The sequence below is a fragment of the Piliocolobus tephrosceles genome, chromosome 13 (genome assembly GCF_002776525.5).
Source record: "Piliocolobus tephrosceles isolate RC106 chromosome 13, ASM277652v3, whole genome shotgun sequence".
Taxonomy (NCBI): domain Eukaryota; kingdom Metazoa; phylum Chordata; class Mammalia; order Primates; family Cercopithecidae; genus Piliocolobus; species Piliocolobus tephrosceles.
Window position 1 is genome coordinate 44,326,931 of NC_045446.1, and position 21,068 is coordinate 44,347,998.

The following is a 21,068-nucleotide window of genomic DNA, read 5'->3' on the forward strand; positions in this document are numbered from 1 at the left end:
ACAATTCAGCTACTTGGAATTTTGTTATCTCAAGGAAAATAAGACTACAATTTCAGGAGTGTCATCTCTGAATATAATTTTGGTGAAGCTCCAATTAGAACAAAATCCATTGCAATGTATAATAGCAGATTTTCTCCACAGCATCAGAAAAGTCCACTCTCCACTGCAGCTGTCCTCTTTGTACTTCTCCTTGAGAAGATTTCATTCTGGCTCTGCAGGCCCAGACATTCTTCTGTACCTACCATCAGCAACAACAGCTATCCACTTCTCCCAAATACTTCGAAGTGCATCACAGCTTAGCCTAGGCTTAGCTTTGAAGTACAGTGAGGATGGACAGCTTAAGGCCTTCTCCTCTCTGGAAGAGGTCTGCTGCCTGCAGAAGAGCGGGCCCCTCAGCATGCCAGCTACAAGAAGCCACTCAGCCTGCTGGAGTTGTACACATAAGAGGCCTTGGGCAAGAACCTCACTCCTAACTGAAATACCATCAAATGAGACACATGTCCTCATTACCATCACAGACAAACAGTTCACAGAGTCCCTGCCCTGCATGGATGAGCTATACCCATGAGTCATTCTGTTAACTCTGCCCTTCAAGTAATAAACAAGAACACTGACTTATAGGAGCTTGAGGACCTTAAAGCTCAGCCGGGCTGACCACACAAATGAACAAATGGAGGTGCAGAGAGGGGAAGCACCTTGCCCAAGGTAATTCACTGGCGGCAGAGCCAGGTATAGGACAAGGTCTTTCGGTTCCTACTGCACTCCTTCCCTTATTGCCTGGATTGCATTCATAATCATCACCAAATAAATAATGTGTGCTTTCATCAGAGTTACTTAGAGTTCCCTTTCCAAACCCACAGAGATGACCTTACTCCTGAAGGCTAGAGGACAGAGAGTAGTCACTGGGCTACTAACAATCTCAATGTCCTCATTGGCAAAGTGACAGGGCTACAATTGATGATTCTGAACAAACCCAACCTTGACATTGAAAGCTTCTATTTGGTGTGAACTGGCTGAGGAGAGGCAACCTTGGGAAAACACATTTATATACAAAGTAACCTCGGATAGAAACACTAGTTCACTACAACTCTGGGTGTCACAGCTGTCCAGCATGACAAATGCAAAGGTTATAGTGAAACCAGGGACCCTTTTCCATAGGCCACTGTAAGTGCCTTATATTCTGGGCTTATTTCAATCAGAGCTTACATTTCAATAACAGAAATCATTGCTAGGCTGATCTTTCTTTCTTTTTTTTTTGACAGAGGTTTTTGCACTTGCCGCCCAGGCTAGAGTGCAATAGTGCGATCTTGGCTCACTGCAACCTCCACCTCCTGGTTCAAGTGATTCTCCTGTCTCAGCCTGCTGCAAAGCTGGGATTACAGGTGCCCGCCACCAAGCCTGGCTAATTTTTGTATTTTTAGCAGAGACGGGGTTTTGCCATGTTGGCCAGGCTAGCCTCGAACTCCTGACCTCAGGTGATCTGCCCACCTCGGTCTCCCAAAGTGTTGGGATTACAGGCGTGAGCCACCACGCCTGGTCCTAGGCTGACCTTTCAACATGACAAAAGATACTTAGGGAAACAAAGCGAAAATCCCAAATGGATGATGAGATAAGCAGGACTACTGGACACTTGGGTAATGTTTCTAAAGGATCTTTCACATCATCACTGGCAGGAAAAGGAAATTGCCTGCATTTTATTAGGATAACAGCGAGTTCCCAGTATAGGACCATATGTAGTCCCCAGAGATGCTTCTGGTCTTCTCTACCCACAGGGCACATAGTCAAAATCTCTACAGCACTTGGCACATCACGTTACAATGGCTTGTTTAGGTCTTTCTCTCTCTACTTGATTGTAAGCTTCTTGAGTACAGGGACTACATCCCACTCATCTTTGGATCCCAAGAGTCTGGCACATAGTAGGTGCTCAGTAAATTCTAAACAATCACCAGCATTTTCTATGAGCCATTACATATTAAAACATGGTCCAAATACTTTGTTGAAATACAACTGACTCATAGCATTGAATAAAATTCCTTAACCAACTCAACTATTATGTTCCTTCATCTACCAAGAACACAATTACACCTGCTCACTCTTCCCCACCCAGAGGAGCTACCAGAAGCCATGTGATCAGACTGGGTGGCATAATGCCTGGCATCTGATAGGCATGCAGTAAATACGTGATGAACTGCATGATACGGCATTGGTTAAATAACAGGGGGAGGGGGAACCATCAAGCACAGGCACTCACTTGCACGTGATAAAAGCATGACAGTCATTAGTGCAGTGCACTACATCTTTTCTGTTCTCCTTGCAGGCACATGGTATAACTGTACTTCCCTTCACCTTTGAATTAAGTGTAGCCATGTGACTTCCTCTGGCCAATAATGAGGAAAAGTTATGTGGGTCATTTCCAGACATAAGCTTTAAGAAACTGCGTGTGGTTCACCATGTTTTCTCCTTGCAATGAAGACTGTCAGTGCTCTAAATGGTAGTTCCTCTGACACTCGGGATCCCAGCATGAGAATGATGTACAACATAGCCTTCCACTGACCTGTTAGGGCCAAATAGGGTTTTTTGAGAATTGTTTGTTATGCAGTATAACCTATGCTATCCTGACTCATACAAAAACGTTCACAGGTACCTAGATTAAAACACATGAAGTTATTTTCTGTTGCAGGGCACAGATATAGTCAGATTCTGATTCGGGGTTGGGGCCTATGCTTTGGGTTACCAGGGGAGTTGGCATAGAGAAAGGTGAACCATCTTGACCTATCTCTTTGGCCTCTCATTCTTGTTTTCATATTGCTAGACATCTTTTCCTCCATACTTCGAACAACGATTAAGTTTAAAACATCACCTTTAAACAACTGTTGAACAGTTACCATTTATAGAAAATGTACTTTAGGCTGGGTGCGATGGCTCATGTCTGTAATCTCAGCACTTTGGGAAACCAAGTAGGTGGATCACCTGAGAGTTCGAGACCAGCCTGGCCAACATGACGAAACCCCGTCTTTACCAAAAAAACAAAAAAACAAAAATTAGCTGGGCATGGTGATGTGCACCTATAATTCCAGCTACTCAGGAGGCTGAGGCAGGAGAATCGCTTGAACCCGGGAGGCAGAGGTTACAGTGAGCCGAGATCGTGCCATTGCACTCCAGCCTGGGCAACAGAGCGAGACTCCATCTCAAAAAAAAAAAAAAAAAATGTACTTCAGGGGCATGACTATACTCTCTCTGACCCTCAGGTGTGCTTTTACTATAGTGTAAAAAAGTTATGGAACAAAGTTATGAAGTTGGGCAACACTAGGGAATGGGAGAGTCTCATGAGGCCACCATATGGCTCTTTCCTTTTTAAAGTGAAAACACTGCATGCACAAGAATGATACTCGGCAGACTACTCCTTCTCCTCTTTTTACAGTCCCCTGGTAGAATTCCTTTGTGGTTTAAGGTACAGATGGTTTACTTCCCATCAGCACCATCCCTTGTTCAGCACTTGGGGCTCCAGTCACTGATCCTGCAGGCAGTGGCACTAGCATAAAAGAGCCTCTTGGGCAAGACCAATGTAGTTATTATTACCCTGCTATTGAGGAAATAGGCCTTTGCCTCTAAGGCTCCTTTTATGAGCTTTAAAATGAAAATGACTTTCACTCTTCTCTTACTTTGTTTCTAGTTATTATACACAACTAGGAGAAGAGGAAAGAGGATGGAAAGAAACCAGTGAAGATCATTAATGCTGGCCACTGTGCTAGAAGCATCTTCTCGTTCCAAGATAACGGGTATAACTCTTGAATGCAGGAATGAAAAATGCTCAGGGGCACTAATGGTATAACAGAAAGTTATAAGGCAGACAAAAGGAGAAGGCAAGGAAAATGAAAGAGGAAGAGAGGGGGGAGGGCTGGGAGTGAGAGGTAAAGAACAAGAGAGAGAGAGTCAGAGACAGGGTCAACTGATTGACCCTAGCAAGAAAAGGTGAAGACACAATAATATGAGAGAAGTCATGAAGGAAGGAGGGCAAAGCAAAGACAAGTTCATCCTCACTTGGCCCAGTAGGAAGCTCAATGCTGAACTACTGAAAAATGCAACCATGTGAGACCTTATGTTTCATCAATCCGTGTTCTCTATTTTTCCCTTTTCTTGCACATCATATTCAGACTTACATTTCCCCACGGTCCTAATGCTATACTCATTTATTTTATAATTGTTCTCTTATTATATGCAGTTATTATACGCTGTTATAGAAATAAGAGGGGTTAATTATGAGCTAATTAATTAAATATAAAGAAAAGTGAGTTGCAAAGAGGTAGAGCCTAGATTGCCCTAAGTAGCTTGCAGGACCTAAGAATTACAGTATTTATCTGGGAGGCTGGGCACAGTGGCTCACACCTGTAATCCCAGCAGTCTGGGAGGCCGAGGCAGGCAGATTACTTGTGCTCAGGAGTTTGAGACCAGCCTGGGCAACATGGTGAAACCCTCTCTCTACAAAAATGCAAAAATTAGCCGGGTGCAGTGGCATGCACCTGTAATCCCAGCTACTTGGGAGGCTGAGACAGGAAAATCACTTGAGCTGGGGCAGAGGTTGCAGTCAGTCAAGATCATGCCATTGCACTCCAGCCTGGGTGATGGGAGTGAAACACTGTACCAAGAAATAAAATAAAAATAAAATATTTATCTTAGGTGCTTTGCAAAAGCACTTTTACCACCCTCATTCACCTCATTTGATCCTCACAACAGTCCCGTGAGACAGTATGAATACTGCCCTCATTTCAGAGACAAAAACCGAAAGTCAGGGGAGTTAAGTGACATGGAGAGTGAGGACTGGAATTGGGGCATGTTTACAACAAAACTCACACCTTTTCTTCATAGCTGCCTTGGCAATATAACTGCGATGGTTTGTATTAGTGCTGTCCAAAAGAGTTTCCTTTTTTTTTTTTTTTTTGTTTTGAGACAGAGTCTCGCTCTGTCGCCCGGGCTGGAGTGCAGTGGCCAGATATCAGCTCACTGCAAGCTCCGCCTCCCGGGTTTACACCATTCTCCTGCTTCAGCCTCCTGAGTAGCTGGGACTACAGGCGCCCGCCACCTCGCCCGGCTAGATTTTTGTATTTTTTAGTAGAGACGGGGTTTCACCGTGGTTGCCAGGATGGTCTCGATCTCCTGACCTCGTGATCCGCCCATCTCGGCCTCCTAAAGTGCTGGGATTACAGGCTTGAGCCACTGTGCCCGGCTGCCAAAAGAGTTTTCTACAGTGTGGGAAATGTTCTGTGTCTAGGAGAGCACTGGCCACATGGGACTTTTGAGTACTGGAGATGAGGAGAGTGTGATTAAGAAACCAAAATTTTAGTTAATTTTCATTAATTTTAAACAGTGGTGGCCATTATAGTAGGCAGCAGAGATCTACATTCTCTCACCTCTACTACATGTATGTAGGGGAGATAAGGTTCACATACTGGCAGCTAGAGATTGTATGAAGTGAGATTAGTGGTCAAAGAGGAGAGATCACCTTTGCTTTACTTGATGATGGTGGGAAGATTAGGAACTGACCGTACATAACAAGTAGAGAGGGGAGGTAGTGGGCGGAGGGGGAAGGTATTTTAGGGTGCCCTTCTTAAACCATGGTCCCAGCTTCTGGAGGCCCTACAGATCCCCAAGCTCTGGGTACAGAACCTCCAGCAATTGCTTAAGGGGCCATATAGTGGTTAGCCAAGACCAGGAGAGAAAAGTTTTTGAATGACTGCAGAATCTCTGCAGATCTGGTGGCCTCGGAATTCCTAGCTCACTAAAGGGAAGCATCACCCCTGCCCTGTGATCTTGACATTGTAGACTCCTCCCTCAACTAACACCACGAAAATTGCAGTAAGTCAGAATTCACAAATAGGCATCCCTCTTCTAAACTTGCAAGAAGACCAAGGAGGCAACTGGCCCAGCTTTGTGTAAGAAGCGACTTTTTCCTTGAAGTCTGAGAACAGTGATGAGAAACGGGGTGACGGCAAACCCACTCGCATGATCCATGTGTAACAGGTCTGGGAGGGAGACAAGTCAAGAAATATTCCCTTTTTCTTCCTAACGCAAATCATTTTGCATTGTCTCTGAATGATAGAGTTCACCTTTCCAGCCGTTTGGGCATTGCTTGTATTTTCAGTGGCTAAGGGCTCATTTAAAGAGACAATACCATGGTAAGGACTCAAAATTAGGGAAAATCTACAAGGAGAGCTCCCTAAAAGAAGCAGTATGTTAGGTGATTGGAGGATTTGGGGGTTGCAGACAGGCCTGGGTTTGAATCCCAGCTTGGACACTCATTAGGTGTGTAACCCTGGGCAAGTTTACTGACCCTCTCTGAGCACCACTGCTTCAAATCTATGAAGCCAGGATCATCTCTCCTCTCAAAGGGTCAGGTGTAAATGACATAGTATTTGTAAGGTGCTTGACAAGTTCCTGGCATAGAGCAACCCATCAGGAAATGGCAACTATTACTGGTTTTATTACCTTCTGATATAAGTTTATATTAGTTTTCTATTGCTGACATAACTTTACGTCAGTTTTCTATTGCCATAACAAGTTAATATAAACTTAGTAGCTAAAAACAACAAAAATTGATTAGCTCACAGTTCTGTGAGTCAGAAGCTGACATGGGTCTCGCAGGCTAAAATCATGAGTATGTGCAGGGCTACATTCATTTTTGGAGACTCTAGGGAGCATCTGTTCCTATGGCTTTTCCCCTACATAGAGGCCGCCTGCATTCTTGGGCTGTAGCCTTCTTCCTCCATCTTCAAAGCTGGCAATGACAGGACGAGTCCTTCTCACATCACATCACTCTGACCTCCTCCTCTTGGCCTCCCTCTTTCACTTTTGAGGATCTTGTGATTATGTTGGACCCCCCTGAATAAGCCAGAGTAATCTCCCTAACTGCCAGCTGATTGGCAGTCTTGATTCCCCTCAGCATGAAACTTAACATATCCACAGATTCTGGAGATTAGAATGTGGCCATCTTTGGGGATGATTATTACACCTACCACAGGCTTAGAACGAAGCGTGAGGGGAGCAGTCTCTTCCCGTTTTTGCTGCTTCTCTTACGTGGCTCTCAGTAGGGACTATGCCTCAGAAATAACTGGCTTGTTGGGGTCCTACCACCTGGTAAGGGCGCCAATTGCATCTGCCAGCTGGGGATCTCTGGCCTGGATTAAACTCTTTCCTCCAGATCAGACCTGAACCCATGAATGCACTGCTTGGTGCCAGAAGGCCTGCTTTGTTCCATATGAATTACAAAGCCAAGCAGTCCCCTGGGCTCTTGGAGTTCTTGTGACACTCCCAGCAAGGAAGGAGGGCTCAGCTTGGCAGGCTGCTCAAATACCAGGTTGCATAGTTACATTCTCACACCATGAGACTCTCCTTGAGAGAGGCCTTGCAATTCAAGCTGAAACTGAGACGTCTCTGAGTGCCAAGGCCCTGGATGCAGCCTGAAAAGTCTGTACAGTGACTCTGAATCTTCCACTGAAACAGCAATCTCAATACTTAAAACATTCATAATTTGAAGGGTAATGAAAAACTTATAAGAAGAAGGGGAAAAAAAAGTCTCTCTTTTCTGCTTGGTTTCCTGGCACAAAGGTGGAGGGCGATTTTCATTTTGTTCGAGTCTCAGGCTGACTCTTTACAACACAGCATTTGGTTTTTTTGTCTTTAGAAGGTTTGAAGTAATATAGCCTTATTGCCTAAATTAATAAAAAGCACTGAAGTTCAGTAAGTGTTCTAATGGCTTGCGGAAAGTTACCAAGTAGTTCCAAAGTTCTCCTCCTGATCTAATGTCACACCAAGCCTGATTTCTGTCCTCCTTGTGCTGTCAATGGCATTTATGTGATCTTGGGATGACATTCAAGAGGAGCATCTAAATAACTGACCCGAATTATGTGCTCAGCCCGTTGTGTGCTAAAACACAGGTGGGTAAAGAAAAGGATGAGGAGGACGGTGTGGCTTTGCAGTCACCAAGAAAGGAACTTAGAAGTGGAAACTTTCCCAGAGCTGATCTTTATGCTTTCAAAGCTCTCAACTTGCTGAAGTTTGGGAATTTTTGATGGGTTCTGAAAGGACAGCAGTGCATGTAGGAACTGGCAGGAGTTCAATGAGCCATTTGACTGTCTGTTAGCCTAGTCTCTTGGCCCTCCTTCCCATATTTCTTCTTCCCAGTCTGCCAGTTTGGAGACCTCCATGCCAAAGCTCCTTTTATCTGTCTGTTATCTGGAGCCTATGATGTGTAATAAGCCACTCCATTTGTCCCTTTTGATCCTCTCTTCTCAGCCACCTGGCTCTAGTCTGCTGGAAGTAGACACTGATCACTATCAGGAAAAACCTGGAGCCCAGGGGTGGCAGCCCTCAAGAGTGACAAGAGATCAAGGGTACACTTTACTATCTTCTTTTCTTAGAAGCTGGCTGGTAACATACCAGACTCACCAACTGACACGGTCTCTATCTCCCAGGCTCTGAAGGCATCCATTCCTATCAGTTACTTTTAATAACCCTGAAGCTACCCCAGTCACATTCTGCTGCAAACAGGCAAGGTCTGCCTGGTAGGCCAGCATCCCTTAAGGTCTTTCTCTGGAAGAGCTGTTCCCCCCAGCTGCTTGGCTGTGGTTACTAACAGTGATCTGCCTTTCTTTCGTTTGCTGAGGTCTAATCAGGTTTAACCGCTCAGTACTTTTCCTCTTTCCCTTGTAGAACTCCTGTGGTCTATTGCTTCTGAGTGAATCGAAAAAGGACTGGGCTATCTTTTTATACAGAACTTCCTGGAAAAACCTTAGCTCTAGGACCTTCGATTTTCAGGTTTAAAAGAAAGAATTCGGGTCAGTTATATAATTTAAGTTGTTTAAAGAACATATTTCCAATTACAGGGATAAGAACAGTATTATCCAAATTGCAGCCACTTGCATACTACCTTTGTTTTCTGATGTAACTACATACCATCTGTGTAATATTCTTCCTTGATATTTCACATTAAATTGCCTCAAGTCTACACTAGCCTTACCTTAAGCAGCATTTGTAAAATCACAGGTTTGATGTGCTAGTTGTAAGTTTTTAAAAAATATTAAAATTAAAGTGTAATTGTTAAAAAGGAGTATTTTCCTATCTGCCATCTAAAATTATCTCCTATACCACCATGATAGCCTCCCACTTTGGGAAATACTCATTTAGAATATAGATTTTGTAACTACATAAAACTAAATTTGCAATTTACATGAAGAATTTTATAGAAACAAATGTACTATTTCAACTTAGCCAAAGATGAGCTATTACTATGGTCAGCTCACAATTAACTTTGGAAATTATAAAAATTTAGCATATTCTAGAATAATGGAAAGTATCTCTTTGCCTATAGGCCAGAACTTATGTAAAACAAGGATAAATTTGTAGTCATTTACAAATCCTATGTCTTTAAAAAGCCATCTGAGTTCTTTCTTTAAAACTTTGTCAGTTTTCATTCAGTTTGTTTTTTGTTTTGAGACAGTCTCACTCTGTTGCCCAGGTTGGAATGCAGTGGCTGCAATGGCACAGTCTTGGCTCATTGCAACCTCCGCCCCTGGGTTCAAGCAATTCTCATGCCTCCACCTCCCGAGTAGCTGGGATTACATGTATGCATCACCACAACCGGCTAATTTTTGTATTTTTAGTAGAGACAGGGTTTCACCACGTGGGCCAGACTAGTCCCAAACTCCTGACCTCAGGTGATCTGCCCGCCTCGGCCTCTCAAAGTGCTGAGATTACAGGCATGAGCCACCATGCCCGGCCTCATTCAGTTTTAAATAAATGATCATATCGGAGCATTCCATTCTGGAGAGAACCAAAGGACATTGTTGTCCATCTGGTTTAACTATACAGGCTGAACTAAAACAACCTAACAAGTGCTACCTATTTTTCAACCCCACCCCTCAGATCCTCCATCTCCAGAAGCAGAAACAAGCTCAGCTGTGATCTATCATAATTCCATTAATCCTACAATGAAGCATTAAATTAAACTTTCTAGTGGAGATTCTTCTGCTACAAGGAAAATTGTATCTTGTGAGTCCTGTATTTTATGCAGATAGATTTACTAAACAATGGATAGAAGAATACAAATAAGCAAAATAATTTGGCAAATTGTGAAATCTCCAGTGGGGGTGTTGTAGTAACTGATTTTTCTGTTATTATTTACTATAAAGATTTTAGTTACAGAGAGTTTAGTTTCACCTTAGAAACAGCAGTTCTCTGGCTGGGTGCAGTGGCTCACGCCTGTAATCCCAGGACTTTGGGATGCCGAGGCAGGTGGATCACCTGAATTTGAGAGCTCGAGACCAGCCTGGACGACATGGTGAAACCCCATCTCTACTAAAAATTCAAAATTAGCTGGGCACGGTGGTGCACACCTGTAATCCCACCTACTTGGGAGGCTGAGGGAGGTGAATTGCTTGAACCTGGGAGATGGAGGTTGCAGTAAGCCAGGATCATGCCACTGCACTCCAGCCCAGGTGACAGAGTGAGACTGTCTCAAAAAAAAAAAAAAAAAAAGTAGAAGAAGAAAAAAAGAAAAAAGAAAGAGCAGTTCTCAAATGGTTCATGTTTCTGTGGAATTCTCAAACCCATTCCTTTCTTTGTTAATTACAGGAAAAAACCTGACTTGAGCTAAAACCCTAGTGGAAGGTCTTTTGACATCCCTGATATAAATCACAAGCCTGGGTACTGGGGGGACTCTAAGGAGGACATATTCAAGTTAGTGGTAGAGACTGGGCCAGATCCCAAGTTCCTAACAACTCATTCAGTGTTTCCCAGCCTTCTCTGAGAGAACATGAAGATTCTTCTTCAGCAAATTCCATCTCTGGGTGTGATTTTAGTATTTGTCTCTCTGGTGTGCTGCCCTATTTCTCTAAAGCCAGACAATTACAGAATTCACTTAGCTCTTTGTAAAAAGCATGCCCTGGGAACAGCAGGAAGCTGTTCTTGTGCTACTATTCGGCTTTCTGACATAAAAGGGTTAGTACCCAAAAAGTCTATGGTCATTTTACACCACTTGCATCTAAATTCCATGTTACGTCTCATCAACCCAGATGTGGAAAGAGGTCAAGTGTTTCAGTAAATCCTTAAACAGCCAGATCATTAAGGGCATTTGAAATCTGCACTGAAATCCAGAATCATAGCACATTATAACTGGAAGGGATAATAGAAAACATATAGTCCAAACTCCTCACCTTCATAGGTTGCTCTGGGTCATAGAATCAGTTTGTCAGAGTAAGGACTAGAACTTGGAGGCTGAATAGTCCTCTTTTATTATCATAGTATTTTCTGAAGCTCTTTTCTTCTCTGAAAGCAGTGGCAGTGACGCCTGACCAACCTCTATGATGTTAACTACTTAGCATGTGGTGTATAAACCCAAGTCCTTAAGTGTTGCCTCCTATTACCTTGCAACAGGAGGCTTTTTGGTGAAGGCTGCTCAGCCAAGGCTAGGAGAGATCCTTTCTGCACACAGACCTTCTGTGCCACAAGGTGCAATACCTAGAAAGCTGGCTAATGAGAGAGGAAGTAAAACACATCCCTAGGGCCTGCTGAATTGACAAAGACACAGTAGCAACAACCAAAACAATAACAAAAACCACCCAAACTCCCTATGTTATTGCTGTCAGAAGCACCACCCGACACAGAAGCAGGACTCAAGAATCCTCGGCAGCGCTTTCCTACCTACTGTGCCTGTTTCTGACCCCAGGTATAGATTCCAGGCCTCCCCTCCTCTCTGTGGGTTAAAGAAGTCTCCAATCACTTTCCCAATATCATAACCCTCATTTCTCAGGCCACCCTGAGATCACCTCTGCATCTGACTAGCCTCACGTGGAGGAAGCTTACCTGTCAGCGTCTCCGAGGCCCAGGGAGGTATTTCGTTGCAGGGTCTCCCGTACCACAGCCATCCCATCAGGGAGCCGGTTCAGGCGACGGGTGTAGAGGCCAAGTCCACCATCAGTCATGTATCTTTAAAAGAAGAAAAGGATGAATGCACATGAATGTCAAAAGCAAGTGGCTTCCAGGCCTGCATTCATATCCAGAAACCCTGCACAGCCACCAAATCCTCTAAGGGGGAAGAAACTGAGGATTCCCTGAGGTTCTGGCACTGATCACAGCCCATGGACAACTCAGCTGCTGATCCAACCTATAGGATCACCAGCTTGCTAACAAAAACGTAAAAAGAGAGAATAAACTCAGCTTAATTAACCCAAACTCACAGGCACCTACAAAGCAGAAGGGAACTAGTGAATAAAATTAACTGTCAGATGGATTCATGACATTCTTTTTAATGTCAGCAATTATACAAGCAGGTGTTTTACCTGAGTAATGGAAATGGAACTGACAAATCATTAGCAAATCATAGGCAATAATATTACAGAACAGTGCAGTGGAAAAAACAGGCAAGGCTTTGAGAGGGTGGAAAGAAAGGATAGAGGATAGATGAGTGACCTTTGCCACCACAGGCAAGTCACTTCCCTGGAGGGTGAGTTTTTCACCCAAACTATAGGACTATCACAGCCTGTGATATGTGGGAATATCACAACATGGGCATGAGAATTAGTGAGATAAGGAACATGAAAGTACACTGCAATCTTTGTGTAAGACTATATAAGTGGAAGACATTATGGTTGTCATGATCATGGAGTGAATTTCACCCTTGATACTGATGTTTTAAGGGGGTTGTCACAAAACTCTGTGAAGAACACTAATGCTAATTTATTCTTTTTTTGGTAATGCTACAAAGCTGTCTTCTGATGAAATCAGTGCTGTTCTTGGGAGGGAGGATGTCTGGAACTTTCTGTACAGATGGCTGATTGTCTACCAACCAGACAAGTTCCTGAAAGCCTAGCCACTAGTAGGAGGTAGCTCAGTCCAAGGCAGCTGTACCTTATATCTACCTTGGCTTCCTCACAGCCCCATAAAGGAGACTGGCTGTGTCATTTCCCTCATCTTCAGAGGAGAACAGGAAGGCAAAGCAAAACTTGGGCAGAGCCAGAAACCAAACTTGGATTCCTTCAATCCCTTATGGGCCCCATCAGATTGCCCTGCAAGCTATCTGAAAATGCAAGCATTTTACATTTCAAATCAAGTAATACATAGTAAGAGGACTAATGAGTCATTATTTTTCTGAAACAGGGTCAGCTGAGCATGGCAAGTTTTATTGCACTTGATATTTTAACTTTTGCATATATGGAGTCAACCCCAAGGGTTCCCAATCCTTGAATTTCTTCTACCTGTAGCTGGGGATCTTTTGGGGATATATTTTTCAAGAACAGAATTATGAGATGCAGATTAAGATTGCCCAGACCAGGAAGTTCAAGTAAGGGGCAGAGAAGAAAATTCTCACTGGAGTTATCTCATGAGAAAAGCATCTTCCAGAATGGGTAAGAGGAACCCAGGAAGCTTCTAAGCTATTGTGTCTAAATTCAACACCTCCAATGTTCCCTCCTCCTCCCTTTATGACACTGATGATCACTGACGTCACAATGTCAACATAATGAAAAATCTGTTTGAGTGAATCAGACCAAGTGTTTGTGCTTGTACTGAAAATGCAACAGAAGAGACTGAAGTTTTCACTCAACTTTATCATTTTAAAAACCACTCTGTGAATATACTAAAAACCATCAAATTGTACGCTTTAAAATGGTGAATTTTTAGCTGGGCCTGGTGGCATGCACCTGTAGTCCCAGCTACTTGGGAGGCTGAGGCAGAAGAATCACTTGAACCCGGGAGGTGGAGGCTGCAGTGAGCCGAGATGGTGCCACTGCACTCGAGCCTGGGTGACAGAGTGAGAGTCCATCTCAAAACAAAACAAAACAAAACCAAAACAAAACAAAAAAGAAACCCCCAAAAATAAATAAATAAAATGGTGAATTTTATGATATACGAATTAAATCTCAATAAAAGTATAAAAAATGATTGCAGCTATAGTTAAATAATTATTTGTCTAATTACCCTTCAATGCATGTCTTTCACACTAAATAGTAAGTTCTTTGCTGGCAGAGATTCTTATTTTGTTCAATTCTATATCCCATGAGCTTAGTACATACTACGTGCTTATTAAATACTGTTTTTGTTGAATAAACAAACACATGAATGGATGAAGCCCGAAGACATAGCCATAGGGCTGTGCAAAATTTTTTTTGCAAGAACACTGATTACAGGTTTTCTTTCCTCTTAAGCATTAACAAACTTACATTTAAGACATATGGCAAGCAAATTAAACTGTCGATCTGCCAAGCTACCCATCATCCATCCATCCAGCCAGCCAGCCAGCCAGTCAGCCAGCCACCCTCCAACAGATAGAGTGACTCAGGGTAGAGTAATGGGTTATGGGCATCCATCCTACAACTAGCACAAGGAGGAAAAAACACCTACACCAAAATGTCATAACTTTGCCAGAGGCTGGACTTTCCAGATCACATGTCCTTTCAAGGAGAACTCAGTGGAAGCTCTTCACAATACAATCTATTGCACCATTAAGCAAGGCAGTTAATTTTGATTTTAGCAAAGTCTGCCCAGCCAGTTAGATAAACAAAATTCTTTCAACTGGGGAGATCTTGTCAAAGGACAAACAAACTAATTTTAGCATTCATTTCCCTGCTGGATTTTTATTGCTGGTGAAACAACACACAGGGTTGGGTAATTACACACACACAGGCATGTAGACAAGGCCCACACATACAGAACCCTGGCTTCCTGCTAAGGCCAGACTATGGGGCCTGGTAAGCATTCCAGACACAGAATGCTGAGACATATTGCAGCCCCAGCCCAGCTACACCCGGGTGCAATGTGGATGTGTCAGAAAATGACAACCCCAAAAAGCGGGAAAGCCTCTGAGAAATGGGACTGAAATGGAACTGAACATGTGAACTGGGCTTGTTGCTGGGAATTCTGACTTTGTTTCGGCAGAGGGGAGGGAAAAGGCAAAGCTAAATCAGGATCTTCTGCCCTCTCAAACTGCAGGAAGAACTGAAAGTCAGGGAGCTGAATGCAACTAGTCTGACAATGATCTAGTTTCAAGACTGCAAGTCTATTTCACTTACTGTGCGCATGTAGAGGGAGGGCAGGCAGGGTGATGAGGAAAATGGGGAACTTACTACCTCTTCTTCTAGAGATATGTAAACATGTTCAATTGATTTTTAAACAATAATATTCTTTAAAATAAATTATGTTGCATGTTTCTCCCTGGGAGACGGCACAGCACCAGAGACAGAGCTGTGGTTAGAGCCAGCCTCACACTCAAGAAACTAATTTAAAATATTTCTAAATTATTATCCTCCAATTACGATGATTTACAAACAGCTCTGTATATATTTAAAAATAACTCCTGTATTATATAGTCAATGAAAAATATACAAATTTGGGTTTGCTGGACCAAAATTTGTATAGGAATTGGCTATTGTATACATTAATATAGACTGCCTTAACAAAGTGAAGCTCTTAAGAAAGCATAATTCACAGATGAAGCAGCCATGGGTGTGCTTATCTGAAACACTGGCTTTTGCCCAGGGGTGTTACAAAAGCTTGTGTTTCTGAAGGTTCAGGAAGCCAGGGGACTGATGGCCTCAACCGCCTCTTTAGGAGCTTTTACAAGAGGCTCATACTGGGTGAAGAAATGACTTGCCTGAGGTCACAAGCCAAGGAACCAGCTGATCCAACAACTGAATCTCAGAACAACCATGCCACACTTTCCTTCTCCCTAGAGAGATAAACAATTAGTGCTAGAGCCTAATGAGGTGCTGGTAACAACCTAATGTCTTCTGAGTGGGCTCCTGACTGAGTTGCCAAGCCACCGAACCATCCCTCCCGTTACCCTTCCGAGTTCTGCAGCGGTAGGTGGATGGAGGCGGCTCTCCACATCCACCTTCTAAAACTTCTCCAGAGACCCCTGGATGGAAAGAGTAAGAGCCTTTGCTAAAGGGACAAGGTGTCCGTGGGGTGTTTTTCTTGCTTCCTTAGGGTGGCCCATGAGCATCATGGTTAAGGAACATGACTCTGTTGTTAGACCCAAGTTGTTCAAATGCCTTCCCTGCCCCTTGCTGGCTGAAGGACCTAGTATACATCATTGTTAGTTAGTACTAATGGTACTGAATGCTCACTGGGTACTGTGTTAAGTGCTTCACATAAATCATGGCGTTCAACCTTCAAAATCATCTTATCAAGTAGATTATCATCTCTATTGTTCAGATGAGGAAAACAGAACTGTGGTTAAGATCCCAGTGCAGGCAGGTGAATTCAAATCCCAACTTTGTCACATTTCAGTGCAATTTCTTCTAGCTTAAGTTCCCTCATAGGATTGCGGCAGGTTAAATGAGACAGTGCATACGTTTAGAAAGCCCAATGCCTGGCATGTGGGAAGCACTTCCTAATTATTAGATGCTTACAGGAATGGCAAAACCTAGTTCCTGCTCTGGTGAAGCTCAAAACCTACTGGGGACTAAGACATGCAAATAGCTCTACTGCTACATAAAAGTGGTATAACAGATGAATGCATGACTCGCTTTGGGAACACACGGGAGAAAGCATCGCAGAGGAGCGCTGTTTAAGTTGGCCCTAAAGGGTGCAGAGGCGTTTGCCAGCCAAAAGAGGATCCATCGAGACACATGGATAACATATGCAAAAGCAGAGAGAAATGGAAGAGGGGAAGGTATGTGCAGAGAAGGGTAAGTAGTTTATTGTTGCTGGAACACAGGGATCACAGCCAGGAACTGGGCTGCATGGGACCTGGGGGATGGTTTTGAACACCTTGGATGCCAGACCTTGGCCTGTAAGATGGGGGATACATGAAGGTACTAATGAGTAACAGGCTCTGGCTTCTGTTTCAAAGAGAATGTTGACTTTTCGATTCTTCCATCATTTTGTATTCAATTTTTGGTGGGCATTTTCTCATATTTTCTTCTACAGATTTTTCAGAACACACCATTTGCTAGTCCTTTCTGAGTCATCCCAGACCTCTGGGAGCTGGCCAGACTTGAAGGGTAGACCTTACCATCCCTCCAATCAAGACAGACCTGTGAAGCCAACATGCCTTTTACAAAAGGAACTTTCTCTACAGAATAGGTTGGTAACTGACACTAGCTACGAAAAAGCTGTGGAATCTAATAGGACCTGTTAGAACAAATACTCTACACTTCAAGTCCAACATTTAGTAAATAGATTTCTTCCCTTTCTTTGAATGTAATGATGCAACATTGTGGAACCAAATGAAACTGGCTTTGTGAGTCACCTTCAGAAGTGGCGAAAGGTGGCTTCTCATTTCCAAAGTTCACAGTTCAACATGGCCTGCATAAGTAATACAAACTGTCACTAATCTCACCAGAAATCACCTCTGTCAAGAACTGTGCGAGGAGAGAGGGGACAGAGAAGGAAAGAAACATGTACCAACTTGCTTTAGTCGAGTGCATTACTAATAGAGCATGACATAAAAAAAACCACACCTCTCAGATGCAAGAAATGAAAGAACAAACAGAAAACAAATCAATCCTATGTAATTACTTTTCTTCAAAGACATGTCAGCCTGTCTCTATTTTTTGGACACACTTTTGGTTGAAACGTGGAAAACGTGGACATAGAAACATGGAATAATTACATATGTGTGTGTAATGTTCCTTGCCAATAACAATATAAATATCCAGACATATGTATCAACACATACTTTGTTGCACAAGGTTGAAAAAAATGATGGGGGCTGATGAAAAGCCCTTGTTGTTGAGCATGTCACCAACATCCAAATCCCCAAACATCATACGCTTTCACAGGCCCCTCTACTCAGTTATAATACGGTGTGACATTCATTCTCTGAGTTTATTAGGATGTAAATCGAGTTTCTGGACAGACCTGGAAAAGAATCCCTTTAGCTTAGGGCCTCTGAGAAGTCAGATGAATCAACTTCATTACAGGTCATAGGAGGACGCACCAGCCAATGAGACTAACAAAGCTGCCTGCATCCTTTTGAAAAAAGCTGACAGGCTGGGCACGGTGGCTCATGCCTGTAATCCCAGCATTTGGGAGGCCGAGGTGGGTGGATCATGAGGTCAGGAGTTCAAGACCAGCCTGACCAATATGGTGAAACCCCGTCTCTACTAAAAACAAAAATACAAAAATTAGACGGGTATGGTGGCAGGTGCCTGTAATCTCAGCTACTCGGGAGGCTGAGGCAGGAGAATCACTTGAAGCTGGTTAGCAGAGGTTGCAGAACAAGACTCTGTCTCAAAAAAAAAAAAAAAAAAAAAAAGAAAGAAAGAAAGAAAAAAGCTGATCTTTATGTGATCTTTATGAAAAGAAAAGCAGTGGCCACATTGGCTTAAGGAAGAAGAGAATGCATCTGAAATGCAAAAATACGACTGGAAAAAAATGGGCTCATTTCTCAGTGAGAATTATAAAACTGCAGCACTAAAATTTAGTGAACTTGGCTTAAAATTTTGCTAAGGAAACACATGGAAACCACTTTGTCCTCAATGAGTTTTTAGGCATAAATGTTGAGGCAGGTGTAGCATATTTCATTTATCAAAAACCCTTTGTCCCCCATGACAAGTTCAGAGACATGTTGCATGACTCTAATATCCTACTCACAGCATATTCTTACCTATTTTAAAATCAAATAAAGGTAAAATTCAAGTGAAGAACACAGTGTCGCCTTTTCCTGATTATGGGTCACTCCAAACTGACACAAGGTGAAACAAAACCAACAGCAACCTTTGGAGAGAAAGCCCAAGGTGAGAATGCCTTTACTCGGTTGGGGTTCCCTGTGGCAGCAGGACTATAACTATAAATAAGACAAACTGCATAATCCACACAATTAAGAAACAAGGGGATGTGAAAACAAGGGAAGAGGGGTAAGAAATGACTCTTTCATTTTTATGACTTAGTGGGCAATTCTTCTAACACAGACCCACACATCTTTGTCCTTCCTGCCTTTGGGGGAATGCTTCCAACAACCGCTGGCAGAGGCCAATGGGAGATGTGACTTAGAGAATCCAACCAGTTTCCTACCTTTCTGTTTGATGCAAAACTGGGGCACCCTTTACCTGATTTCCTACTGTCCTCCAGGACTGTCAGCTCTTCAGGATGTCACCAAGTTGATAACAACTTGTTCTTTTTAGGAGGATTTGGGAGTTCAACATACATTGTGAGTAATATCTTCCCTTAGCTCATTCAAGCCTGGAGCAGTCTCCTGTGGCCACAACACACATGACCTCGGTTCAGAGCATAGAATGATGTGACCATGGCAAATAGACGGCACTGCTGTGAAGTTTCTTCAATGGCCACAAGCCATCCCCCAGGAGAACGCACAGTGGAAGGGGCACTAACTAGCCCCTGCTTCTCTGCTGCAAAGTGAGCCAGATAACTGGGAAAACCCAGATCAATCCTCTGGTCACGGTAGAGCAGGAAGTCAAGGCTGCTGCAGAAGTGAACTCACTCAGGAGGTCTGGAGCTGACTCTGGCTAGCCCCAGTCAACAGAGCACACCTCACTGTCACTGGGGAGTACTGCAAAGATGTTGCTAAGATAATCAAACAAGGGCTCAGATCTAGCAGGCCATTGGGACAGCGGCAACAGCGGGAAAAGGCAGGCCTGAGTTAAAGAGGAGTCAAAAGGTCCCAGGGGCCCCCTGCCAGCCTCACCAGGGAAAATTGGTGCCATAGACTTTTGTCATTTCTACTTCCTAAAACCAGTGCTGAGGACTGCTTGGGAGAGACAGAAGACATAGCGTGGGAGTCACTGTCTGCAGCTCAACTCAACACATGCCTCACCATCTACCTGCTGCTTGAAATATGGGCCAGGGAGCAGCAGTTTCAATATCATCTGGAAGCTGTTTAAAAAGCAGTATCCCAGACCTTCTAAATCAGACTCAGCATTTCCATAAACTCCCCAGGTGATCTGTGTGCACACTAAAGAAAAAGAAACACTGGACCCAGGCAGTGGTCTCTGTAGTGGGGAGCAGAGATGATCCAGGAGTGAAAACGCAAGTGCTTCTATGTATATTTATTTCTCATCAAGATCTTTCTGGTTCCTATGTTTTCGTACGCTATACACTATATGCAATATTTCAATAACATGGCACATATATATTTTAAAAACAACTACAACCAAATCCAGTCTAAATCAGAAATTCCTAAACTTTCTTAAGTTATGAACCCCTTTGGAGAAACTAGTGAAAACTATGGATCCCATCTCACATATGTGCAAAATTCACATCCAGTATGAGTTGGCTCACAGACCTCCAGGCCCCACCTTAGCAGTGACTTTGCTAAAACAGGGCAATAGTAGATCCTGGCTGAGTAGATGCTTCAACATACTCTACAATGATTTCTACATTGCAAGACTTGTCTGTTTGTTATAAACCAATTCAGCAGTGGCTCATGGCATTGCTAAAATTCACATTACCCTGAGTTTTAGCACATAGACTCAATCTCACCACTGCTTGGGTCTTCCTTTCACCAAACTCCTAACAGAGAGATTGATCAAGTGGAGAATATCTGTGTGGTGGTAAAACAGGCTACCAAGGTTTGTGTGTCTTTTGCAAAATGCAATGTGACTTTCCATAAGTTTAATAAAATTCCCTCTAATACTAATTTCCAGAGCATTTTAATTTAAAAAGATCTAGGCTGGGCGCGGTGGCTCATGCCTCTAATCCCAGCACTCTGGAAGGCTGAGGTGGGTGGATCACAAGGCCAGGAGATCAAGACCATCCCGGCTAACACGATGAAACCCCGTCTCTACTAAAAACACAAAAAATTAGCTGGGCATGGTTGCGGGCGCCTGTGGTCCCAACTACTCGGGAGGCTGAGGCAGGAGAATGGCTTGAACCTGGGAGGCGGAGCTTGCAGTGAGCTGAGATCGCGCCACTGCACTCCAGCCTGGGGGATAGAATGAGACTCCATCTCAATAAATAAATAAATAAATAAATAAATAAATAAATAAATAAATAAATAAATAATAAAAATAAAAAGATCTATACTTATATAAACTCCAGAAGTGTTTTAATTAAAAAGGCCCATGATAGCCCTAATAAAATACATACTTCAATGCACAAAGAGTCAAGGATTATAA

General features: G+C 43.2%; 1 protein-coding gene across 4 annotated transcripts in view; it reads right to left on the reverse strand.

The window, feature by feature from the left end:
* NAV2 (neuron navigator 2) overlaps positions 1 to 21,068 on the reverse strand; it is a 771,558-nt gene that overhangs the window by 132,491 nt on the left and 617,999 nt on the right. For all 4 annotated transcript variants that reach the window (XM_023191516.1, XM_023191514.2, XM_023191515.2 and 1 more), the window contains one exon: positions 11,857 to 11,979. In XM_023191516.1, the coding sequence (XP_023047284.1) occupies positions 11,857 to 11,979 (123 nt within the window). The remainder of the gene's footprint in view (positions 1 to 11,856; positions 11,980 to 21,068) is intronic.